The sequence below is a fragment of the Quercus suber genome, unplaced genomic scaffold, assembly GCF_002906115.3.
Source record: "Quercus suber isolate HL8 unplaced genomic scaffold, Cork oak 2.0 scaffold_406, whole genome shotgun sequence".
Classification (NCBI taxonomy): domain Eukaryota; kingdom Viridiplantae; phylum Streptophyta; class Magnoliopsida; order Fagales; family Fagaceae; genus Quercus; species Quercus suber.
In genome coordinates this window covers 513,650-525,877 of record NW_027069857.1, presented here as the reverse complement: position 1 = coordinate 525,877, position 12,228 = coordinate 513,650, and the positions used below count along the sequence as shown (strand labels likewise).

Below are 12,228 nucleotides of genomic sequence, written 5' to 3'. Positions count from 1 at the left end.
TATTATGATACTAGCAAGCTCTAATTGTGCTGGCTGATCTTTGTTCTAGAGAGAGCTAAGGAATTTTTTTATCCTGTGCAAAACCAGTATCTATGTCCAGAGTATCCTCCAATAATAGTGGTGGAGGCAGTCAGTTTGCTGGTGGTGGCCGGAAAGGGAAAAATCTTTCTGTTCATGGTAATCAACAGAAGATCAGGAATTTTGAAAAAACTAGAACTAAATTGGGGCAGAACGTGATTCATGGAGATTCTATAGTAAATGTTTCAGTTATAAATGGCAGACCCACGTGGGCAATTAATTTTAAGTTGACACCTGCTATTTTGGCTTTGAGAGTATGTAAGCCTAAGGGTGGGCGATTATGGTGACTTGTCTAGGTGCTAAGGAGTTTAGCTGGCCCAAGGAGTTAAGTGGTGGGCCAGATGTTACAAAAAAAAACAAGTGAGCTTGATAAAGCCCAACCCCTGGCACCAGTGACTTCAAAAAGTAAAGGTATTTTGGTCAAGCCCAACCCGATACAAGTAAGTTTTGCTTCTCCATGTAAGTGGGTAATGGGCGAGAGCTCGAGAGGAAGTGGACTGCAATCGAGTGGAGTTTCCAAGTCGCCAGTGATAGCAGTGGTGCCGGAACCGGAACGATGTGACTCTGCCTCCATCGCAGACCCTCTTCCTGTCGCCCCGATGGTCACACATTCTGTCAAGATAGAAGGAGATCATCCTAATGATGTGGTGAGTGCGACACAAGCTTGCAAGTCTGGGTTCATCAGCGAGGCGGTGACAAATCTGGGTATAGGGGTCGAGATCCTAATTCCGATGTCTGGTGACATGAGTTTAGGGGTGACAATGAGGCCGATAGGGGCTAGGACCTGTTGATTTTTCTCACCATCAGACTCAGTGTGCTAATCAAAATCAGTTTTCTCCTCTGATGGGTTTGGGTAACGAGATGGGCTTCTGTTTTGGGGAGAGAGATAATTCCACGGAAGTATTAGGTGAAAATAGAGAAAAATGGTGCAATCCTCATGGTGAGTTAGTGTCGTCGAGCTACTTGGATGGGGATGAGCTGTTACAGGATGGGTCTGAACCTTTTCTGCTATAGTGGAACACAGTGGAGTCAATCCTAGTGGTTTTTTTCAAGGGGAGGAAGAGTGGCTTATTGGAGTGTTCACCTCTTACCAAGTGGGATCCTAATGAACAAAAGGAGTTGGAGGTGACCCAAGAAGTTGATGAGGGAGAGGTTCTGGGGTCAGAGGTGAAAAATCGAAATGGGTGGTGAGCTTGATATAAAGTTTCTATAAAATTTTGGGTTTTCCTATTGTTAAACATGAGGATCAATGTCTGGCTTTGTTTTGTCTTCTTGAACAAGACTGCATTGATGTTGTTAACGTTGGGACTTCTAAAGGAATTGTAAACTCAAGGCAAAAAGGGCTAAGGAACTTAAAGGTTTGATTTCTTCAATTAATTATGATGGGGTATCTTCTAAGGGGAGGAATAGAGGCTCTTCAGAAGGTACGGGGGTGATTACTAGTTTTAAATGAGTTTACAGCTTTTATGATGGAATATTAGGGGATTAAACAATCCTCAAAAGCGAGAGGTACGTAAAAATCTTCTCAAGGAGTGGAAGTGTGATTTTGTTTGCTTTCAAGAAACTAAGATGTCTTCATTACTCTTCTATTGTTCGAAGCCTTTGGGGTAGTCCGTTCCTAGACTAGGTTGCTCTAGATGCAGTCAACACTACAAGGGGGTGTTACTAGTTTGGGACAAAAGAGTTTATGAAAAAGTTGACTGTGCTATAGGTCAGTTTTCTGTTAATGTTTTACTGAAGGGGGTTGTGGATGATTTTGTATGGGCATGTTCAAGAGTGTATGGTCCTAATGATGATAGTCATTAGGGTGCTTTGTGGGAGGAGCTCACAAGGATGCCCTCTAGGTGGAATACAGCATGGTGTGTTATTGGGGATTTTAATATCATTCGATATCCAAGTGAGAGATTTGGTTGTGAGGCTTTTAGTCCAGCTATGTTTGCTTTTTCGAATTTCATTGAGGCTAACTACCTTATGGACTTACCTCTTGAAGGGGCTTCATCCACCTGGTTTAGAGATTCGGGGATGGATTGTATGTCAAGAAATGACAGGACCTTGGCATCGGTGGGGTAGATCATTTTGGGAACATGTCTCAAAGGGTACTCCCCCAGGTAGTTTCTAATCACTGCCCACTTTTGGTGGTAGCTGGTAGTGTAAATAAAGGTCAAAGTGCCTTTAAGTTCGAGAATGTGGTTAAAAGAAGAGGGTTTTGTAGAGAGAGTTTGGCAATGGTGGAATGGGTATTGCTTTTTGGGTTCTCCAAGCTTTATTCAGGCTCGCAGATTAAAAACTCTTCAAGATGACTTGAAAAAGTGGAATAAGGAGGAATTTGGGGATTTGGCCTTTAGGAAGAAATGCATTTTATCTGAATTGTTGGGCTTGGATGCTAGGGAGGACATGTTGGGTCTTTCGCAAGAGGAACAATCTCGTTGTATTCAGATTAAAGGTGACATTGCACATTTAGCCTTTTTGAAGGAAATTTCTTGGAGACAAAAGTCCCGAATATTGTTTGTGAAGGAGGGTGACAATAATACTCGCTTTTTTCATCAAGTAGCAAACTCCCATAGAACTAATCATATTCGAGGTATAGAGGTGGATGGTGTCCTTTATGAGGATGAGGAAGGGGTGCGGTCTAAGGTGGTTCATTTTTATCAGGGTTTGTACACAGAGTCAGATACTTGGCGTCCTTCTACAAACAGTTTGGAGTTTGCTAAAATTGAGGAGGATGAGCGGCTTGCTCTTGAGAGGGATTTTTCTAAGGAGGAGGTGGTACAGGTTCTTCAAGAGATGGAGGGTGATAAAGCCCCAGGTCCAGATGGCTTCACTATGGCCTTTTTTCAAAAATGCTGGAGTGTAATGGAAAAGGATGTTATGGCCTATCAATTTAGTGGGTAGTGCGTATAAGCTGTTGCCTAAGGTATTGGCTAACAGATTGAGGTTGGTGCTGGATAAACTCATTTCGGAGTCGCAAAATTCTTTTGTTGGTGGTAGACAGATTTTGGATTCAATACTTATTGCTAATGAATGTCTAGACAGTAGACTAAAGTGTCGTACTCCAGGGGTGGTGTGTAAATTAGACATTGAAAAAACCTATGATCATGTAAATTGAGACACTTTGTTCTATTTGTTGGATAGGATGGGCTTTGGGGATAGATGGAGGAGAAGGCTAAAGACTTGTGTCACTACCGTTCACTTCTCAGTTTTGGTTAATGGATCTCCTGCTAGTTTCTTTGGTAGCTCTAGAGGTCTAAGACAAGGTGATTCATTGTCTCCCCTTCTCTTTCTTTGGATCATGGAGGTTTTAAGTCGGATTTTGAAGAAAACTAAGGAAAGTGGTCTCATTTAGGGTTTTCGTGTGAGACCTATTAATTCTACTGGTATCCGAATTTCTCATATGTTATTTGCTGATGACACCATTCTTTTCTGCGATGCTTCTAGAGAGCAATTGCTTTCCATTAGGCTGGCTTTGACTTGTTTTCAAGCTTTTTCTAGTTTGAAGGTGAATGTGGGAAAAAGTGAAATTGTCCCTATTAGGGAGGTGAGCAACATTCAAACTTTGGCTAATATTCTTCATTAGAGGGAGGGCAATTTGCCTATGATTTATTTGGGTACGCCATTGGGAACTTTGTATAAAACAACCTCTATCTGGAATCCGATTCTAGAGAGGATGGAAAAGAAGCTTTCGGGCTAGAAGTGGCTTTATTTGTCAAAGGGTGGTAGACTCACTTTGTTGAAAAGTACCCTTCCAAGCCTTCCGACATATTATCTTTCCCTTTTTACTATTCCTAACGCTGTGGTGACTAGATTAGAACATATTCACAGGAATTTTTTGTGGAGTTCCTCAGTTGAGTGCTTTAAATACCCCTTGGTGACTTGGGAAAAAGTTTGCTTACTGCATGAGTTGGGTGGTTTGGGAACTCGGAATTTTGTGTCTTTTAATCAGGCTTTATTAGGGAAATGGCTTTGGAGGTATGGCCACAATATTACTCATCTATGGTGGAGGGTCATAGCCATGAAATATGGGGAGGCAAAAATGGTTGGAGCACTAGAGTTGTAGAAAGGCTCATGGTTGTGGATTATGGCGGAGTATTAGTGAAGGGTGGGAAAGTTTTTCTAAGCATTTGTCTTTTGTGGTAAGGGATGGTTCTCGTATTCTTTTTTGGCATGATAAATGGACTGGGGATAATTCTCCTAAAACTCTTTATCCTCAGTTATTTGTGTTTAGCCAATAAGGAAAAGCTTGCATTTCTGAAGTGTTAAGTTCTCCAGTTGGTGATAATGACAATGTGTGGAGTTTAAGATTTTATAAGAAATTCAATGATTGGGAGTTAGCGGCTTCCTACCCCCTACTTCATTTCTTCCAAACTCGGATTCCTAGGGGTGAAGGTTGTGACAGTCTTTGTTGGTGCCTTAATGGAAGTGGGAAATTTGACATTCGGTCTTTTTATCATAAGACTCGAAATGCAACTCCTACTTTCCCTTGGAAGGGCATTTGGAAAGTTAAGGTTCCTAAAAGTGTGGCATTCTTTATGTGGATAACAACTCATGGTCAGATTCTAACTTTGGATAACCTTATGCTTCATGGTCACCCTTTGGCGAATCGTTGTTGTATGTGCTATTGTAATGAGGAATCCTTGGATCACATACTAATTTTTTGTCCGGTAGCTCATTCTTTGTGGATGTACATGCTTCAGTTGTTTGGGATCAATTGGGTTAGGCCAGGTTCAGTTGCGGACTTATTATTTTGTTGGTATCATTGGCTTGGAAAGCATAATTCCGATATTTGGAACTTGGTTCCAGGCTGTTTAATATGGACCATTTGGATTGAACAGAATCGGCATTCTTTTGAGGATACTGGGAAATCTTTGATTCAGTTGTTAGTTTTATACCAACGGACCCTCTTTGATTGGTCTCGGTGTTGGGGTCTCTCGGATTGTTCTACACATGGATTTTCTTCTATCTCTTAGAATAGCTTAGTGGCTGCTGCTTGTTTCTTTTTTTTTCTTTTTTCTCTTTGTTCACTACCGTGAACTCTACGTATTTTTCCTTCCATTCCTTTTTCAATAATATTTTCTTCTTATTTTTCAAAAAAAAGTTTAGATCAAGATAAACATAAAGACAGAAAATACTCATTAAAGTTTTCTCCCATGCATTACACATTTAACTTTTTCTTAGTAGAGTAGAAGTAGCATATCACAATCATAAACAATGGGAAAACAAATCCGCAGTTCCCATGAGTTAACAGAATATTATTCCAAAATATTATACTTTTTCGTTTTCATTAAAAGTCTTCTACCTTGCATTATACATGAAACTGGAGAAGCATATCGAAATTTCATTAAACAGATCAGATGCAATTCCCATTTGTAAGGATGAACTATGAAAGGAATAGACAAATTAACAAGTACATTAATATCAAGCAGGGTGTATGAAATACTTATATATATGAAGCAAATTTTTTTCATTTTTCACAGTTTACAAACTAAGTTTCAACCAAAAAAGAAAACGAGGAGGCTTGTATTTCTGATGTGTTAAGCCCTCTAGTGGGCGATAATGACAGAGTGTGGAGTTTAAGATTTCATAGGGAATTCAATAATTGGGAGTTGGCGGCTTCCTACTCCCTTCTTCATTTCATCCAAACCCGAATTCCTAGGGTTGGAGGGTGTGACAGGCTTTGTTGGGATCTTAATGGCAATGGGAAGTTTGATACTCGGTCTTTTTATCATAAGATTTGAAATGCAGCTCCTTCCACTTTCCCTTAGAAGGGCATTTGGAAAGTTAAGGTTCCTGAAAGGGTGGCTTTTTTTACGTGGACAGCAGCTCATGACCAGATTCTAACCTTGGATAATCTTATGCTTCGTGGTTGCCCTTTGGTGAATCATTGTTGTATGTGCTGTTATAATGCAGAATATGTGAATCACCTATTACTTTTTTGTCCGACAGCTCATTCTTTGTGGATGTATATGCTTTGGTTGTTTGGGATCAATTGGGTCATACCAGATTCAGTTGTGGAATTATTATTTTGTTGGTATCATTGGATTGGGAAGCATAGTTCTAATATTTGGGATTTGGTTCCAGGCTGTTTAATGTGGACTATTTGGACTGAACAAAATTGGCGGTCTTTTGAGGATGAGGGGAAAACTATGGTTCAGTTATTAGAGTTTTTCCAGCGGACCCTCTTTTATTGGTCTCGATGTTGGGGTTTCTCGGATTATTCTACCCTTACGTATTTTCTTTCGTCTATTAGAATAGACTAGGGGCTGCTTCAGTCTTTTTATTCCTTTTTTTCCTTTGTTCACTACCATGAACTCTTTCTGTTTTTCTTGCTTTTCTTTTATTAATAATATTCTCTTCTTACTTATTAAAAAAAAAAAAAATAAGTTTCAACCAAACAGTGGAAAAATAGTCAATCACAACTCAAAAGTTAAAAGGCTAACCTTCGGTAAGTATGGAACACAACCAAGACCCATTGACTAATCTCGCAAAACAAAGAGTATAATAAAAATAATTATATCAGATATCAGGGGGATTTACAACAGTTAAAAAAAAAGTATCTCAAATACACAAAAAATTAAAAGAGAATACTACAAAATAAAAAGAAAAAAAACACTCCCTTGTGCTACACATACCTTAAATATGAACATAAGTGATCCAACCACCTTTCGATGGTAACTAGCAAGAGAAGGATCCCTAAGTATTCGCATGAGAGAATTGATCGCAACCTGGAGCCACAGAAATTAATATAACAAGAAAAAATAAATAAAGTCACATATCAGGTTGATGTACTACCGTGGGATAATAATCTTCAGATGTAGCAAAAGAAGGCCACAGATCCATAGGCAGATCATCCATCGACTGAACATGACCTGCATCACTGGTAGCACGAGCTACATCTCCATGCAACCCTGGCAAACTCAGCTGATTTCGTTTATGCACATGAGGATCCAGAGCACCCATAATTCCAAGGACCTAAACAATAACAACCTTAGTACAAAAAAATGGTGTACAGGATAAAACTCAGAAATCTAATTCTTAAGTTGCTACCTTCAGTGCTTCCCGTCTGGTAGACCATGCTAACTCGCCATTCAGCAATTTCAAGAGTAAGACAAGCAGCTGTGGATACTCATTATATGGAGTTATAACATACCTGAAAATTTTATAAAACCAAGTTATCTCAATCATACATAGTAAATTACAGTTTGAACAAAAGAATCACATACTTTGGTGATAAAATGAATCCAGATTAAATCATTAAAGTTACACAAATCGATTTCAAATGCAAAATTCCAATAGTGTATGAAATTATCAAGTGAAAATTTCTCCAATATTGGAATAAATTCAGGTTGTAGTAATTATTAAGCACAGCATGGTGTGATTCTTGTACACAATGGTATAAATTCTCCGCTATGATGATCAAGGAAGCAGGTAATGATATAAGGAGAGATGAAATGGGGAGTGAATTCACCAAAGTGTCATCAAGTTCTTCGAACTTGATTGTAGTTGTCAATTTTCATTTTCAAAAGCCCACTAAAAAAAGGAAATATCAACCCTTCCCCCCCCCCCCCCAAAAAAAAAGAAAGGGGCCTCTCACTGGGTTATTTAAAGCTCCTTTTATTTGGAAGTAAAAAAATTTCGAACATACAAATTTTAAATGTAAAACATTTTCAGTAAAATATTTCATGCAAACCACCAAAACTGGTGGCTGAGCCGCTGTTGCTAGAGGTCCGATGACTGGACCGCTGGAACCAGCGGTCAGAATGGTGACTCCAGCAACCACAGTTGGAGTGGCATTTCCAGTGAACAGACCGCCAACACCAGTGGCCAGAGTGGTGTCTTTGATGATCGGACCACCAGCACCGATGGCTCAAATGGCTTCAATTATCAGACCTCTGGCACCGGTCGCAGAAACGGTGTATCCATGACCAAACTTAGCACCAGTCACCAGAGCAGCAGTTCTAGCCACCAAACCACCCGCACCAGTCATTGAAATGGCAGCTCCGGCCAACAGGCTACCAGTACAGCAGCAACTATCCAACCTACTGGGCCAGTGACCTAGCCATCAAATGGGATGAAAGGAAGCTACTGTGTATTTTTGTAAAATGTTTTACCAAATTTTTAAAGGTAAAACATTTTACAACATTTTATAACAGATTTTACGGTCAACGGGAAATTTTACAAGCTTGGCCACATATTTTACATGCAAACAAACACTTGAAAATGGGAAAACATTTTTCCGGAAAATATTTTATTTCAAAACAAACGGAGCATAAAAGTTTTCAGTCTATGAGCTTGGCAAGCTGTCATGAAATGCAATGTAAAAATATCACTTACAATAAAATAGATAGATAGATCAAGTTCAATTAGCCTTGTCCACTATGTAACTTGAGCTTAAGAAAAGGACGAAAAAAATCTTCTGCTTTCTGGTACCTTTATCTTCTTTTTCGTTCCCTTTCTTTTTTTTTAATTAAATTTTTTATTACAAAAATAAGTTAGAAAAGTCTACTAAAGAGCAAAACAAGGAGGAAACAACAAGTACACAAGATATTATCAAAAAGGGGAAAAAAACACGAACACGCACATTTCTTAAGTCTAAAGTCTAAAACTGTATATAAAAATATGTTTCTGAAGTTTTGGTTCGCTAGAAAGGTTTGTTTGGAAAGAAAAAAAATTCAGAGACTGAAGGGTCATCCCCTTGTTTCTACTGCCGAGCATTTGAAGAGAAAGGAAAGCAAAAACCTTTGGAAGGATGGGAGCTTTTAGCAGCATAGCTGAAGTTTCTGTTTTTATGGACCTTATATGCATGGAAATTAGCTATCAAAGTCAATAGGGATGAGAAAGACCAGCTTTCAGTAGCATATTGAAAAACTACCATTACCTATCAGAAATTATCCAAAAAGTATGAGAAAGACCAGCTTTGAATAGAGTAGTATTTCAATTATGGTAGCTCCTAGCAGGGGTCCAACACAATAGGTCTTCCTCATCCCTATTAACTTTAATGGAGTAGAGAATACCAAGAAACAACTGCAAACTCCCCACCTCCCAATCATTAACAAGTCTAGTAAACAAAATATCCCAGTTAAAAAATACAACATGCAAAAGCCTCTTTAGCTGTCTAACAATACATCGGAAAGGCATCCCCACACCATAAGCCAAGCCAAAACCAAACTTATAGGCCATTACATACCTAACCAAGCTACTATTACCTCCAAATCAACTTCTATTAAAAGGGAAATTAATTTTAGGAGGATATTCCCCTAAATAGTTCACTTTGCCAAAAATAATTGTCCTTCCACCTGCAACCTTAAGAACAAGATAGCCAATGAGCTCTAACTCAAATGGCATCACCTCCCCTTGAAAGTTCAGAATGGAGGGTGAGAGTATGGAAAGTGCGTGTTTCACTTACCCCAAAAAAAAAAGCACTAAATGATTTTACATGATGTGACCCGTTTCAATTACACTTCCAAAGACTTGCCCCATGAGAGCCCCTCACAAGTTAAAATCAGAAGTTGACTTATTTCTATATCACAAAGAAATATCAATATCAACGAATGCATGTCTTCAACAGATTGCATAGGATTTTTCTTCGAAGACACGTCTTTAACAGTGTATTGCATATTCACAGTTAGACATCAATGACAACAAGACACACACCTGCACCCAAGTGCCCTCTGTGATACCTAGACACACCCGAAGCCCTCATATGCTATTTGCATGAATCTGTGATACATCAACACACCCAAAGCCCTCATATGCGATTTGCATAAATGTTAATGATCGTAATTGAGCTGATCAATCAAATAGAGTAACAGAAATGATAAAGCAAAAATGAACAAATTTAACCTGAATCTAAATATCACATTACAATGAATTTCAACGAGACACTTCTCATGGAACAAATCTTACATCCACAATTTCATACCATCCATATTAAACATTGCCTCACAACTAAATAAAAACTATCTTCAAACAAATTACATATCATAAAGAAGCTTAAGAAAAATGTCACATACCCAGTGCTCTGCACAACTTGACCAAGAGTAGTAACAGCCACTTCACGTTTTGTGACGGCTGCTCCATCCAATAAAGCATCAACAATTAAAGGCATAAGTTCAGGAATGTATTGTCTCATTGAATAACCACCCTATACAAAAAGAAACCCAACAAATATACATATATAAATAATAATGAAAGAAAGACATAAAATTGCCATTAATTATAGCCAATCAGATGAGGACTTGTCATTAAACATGATGAACAATAAATATCAGTATACCATAATGAAATTTTGAATCAAAGTTTGGATAAATGCACAGATAAGAACAAGAAGAAGAAGACAGATGCCAGTGATAAGAAACAGAAGAAGAAAACAGATGCAAGTGGTTCAAGTCAATTAAACTGAAGAACATGTAAACGAGTTAGCTCACGCAGAGAGGCAGGTTACTGAAACAGAGCATTGGAAGAAAACTGATGCAGCTTGCTAAACGACTGAGATAGTATACGACTTGTAGTTTAGGCTTAGATTAAATGATAGATATATACTTGAACACGTGTAATACAGTGATTGGTTGTATAGTTGGATCCCTATAGTGCGGAGAGTTAGTTAGAGTTAGTCATTCTCTTTCCTGTGTTAGTTTTTAGTATTACATTGTTGTACATTCATTTTGATTTATCAAATACAATTACAGCAATTCTCTCTTCAATCCTTTCTCTCTAGCTTGTTTTCTCTCTCCCTACCTCTCTATTTTTCTTATATGGTATCAGAGCTTTTGTGCTTCTGTTAATGGCGAATCAAGATCAAGCTTCGCAATCTTCTACTTCTCAATCCACTACTCATCGTGAGCTTTCTCCAATGGAGGATTAGAGAAGTCCTTTCTTCTTGCACCATGGAGAATCACCAGGTGCAATTCTTGTCACTCAACACTTGACAGAAGACAATTACCCTAATTGTGCTACGGCTCTGCTTATGGCATTGGATGTGAAGAGCAAGCTAGGTTGTGTGGATGGTTCTATCACAACTTCCATGGCTATTACTCCTCTAGAAAAGATTGCTTGGTCAAAGAACAATTCCATGATTTCTTCATGGATCTTGAATTCCATTTCTCCTCACATCACTGTAAGTGTAATTTACAAAAACACTGCAATGGAGGTTTGGAATTCACTCAAAAACAGTTTCTCACAAGCCAATGGTCCACAAATTTCACAGCTTCAGAAATTGATTTCAACAATTATGGAAGGAGATGCAACAGTGACTACTTTCTTCACTAATCTTCAAGCTTATTGGATCAACTGCTTAATCTCAAGCCTTTACCATCTTGTTCTTGTGGTAAATGTGTCTGTGGAGTGAATGACGAAATCACATTCTTTCGTCATCAAGATTCCTTGATGCAATTCCTCAATAGCTTGAATGAAGTCTATTCACAAGTCAGGACTCAAATTCTAATGATGGAGCCAAGTCCCTCAATTGACAAGACCTTCTCTTTGGTGATACAAGAGGAAAGGCAAAGTGCTTTAGGTTTCAATGAAGGCACTTCAGTTGATTCAACTGCTCTTGCAGTCAAGACTCAAGTGTTCAACCAAGGTGGGAAGAACAATAAAGGCAAGGGCAGACCAGTATGCAACCATCGTGGCAAAGTTGGTCATTTCATGGAAAAGTGTTACAAGCTAGTTGGATTTCCACCAGGGTACAAGCAAAAGGGCAAGGTGTCTATGGCCAATCAAGTGGCTCTTGATGGTGACTCTAGTCAATCCGAGGCTGCATCACAGTCAGGATCTTTTCCTTTCACAACTGAACAATGCCAGCAGTTGTTGTCAATGCTGAGCTCTCATGCATCTTCTTCTAACAACATTGAAGCTATTCACTCAGCCAATTCAGCTCTATCAGGTATTTCTTGTGCCTCTTTCCAGGATTCTGTTTGCCTTAATTTGAAGAATTCAGTCTTTGCTGAAAATCCTTCAAACAAAACAGCTCTCAATGAAGAAACTTGGGTTCTTGCAAGGGCCACTGACCATATTATTCATTCAATTTCATTGTTTACTAAGATCACTAGTTCCATATCTTCTTTGTGCATTTGCCTAATGGTGAAAAGGTCTTTGCCATACACATAGGCATAGTTCAAGTCACAGCATCTTTAATTCTTGAGGATGTTTTTTTTT

General features: G+C 38.7%; 1 protein-coding gene across 1 annotated transcript in view; it reads right to left on the bottom strand.

Annotated features, from left to right (window-relative positions):
* Positions 1 to 10,209, bottom strand: part of LOC112015848 (serine/threonine-protein kinase TOR) — a gene marked incomplete at its 5' end in the record, with an annotated part of 56,672 nt that extends 46,463 nt beyond the window's left edge. Inside the window, 5 exon segments of the mRNA XM_065761312.1 lie at positions 6,513 to 6,548; positions 6,705 to 6,797; positions 6,865 to 7,044; positions 7,120 to 7,222; positions 10,086 to 10,209. Of these exon segments, the coding sequence (XP_065617384.1) occupies positions 6,513 to 6,548; positions 6,705 to 6,797; positions 6,865 to 7,044; positions 7,120 to 7,222; positions 10,086 to 10,204 (531 nt within the window).
* Between the last annotated feature and the right edge of the window lie 2,019 nt (positions 10,210 to 12,228).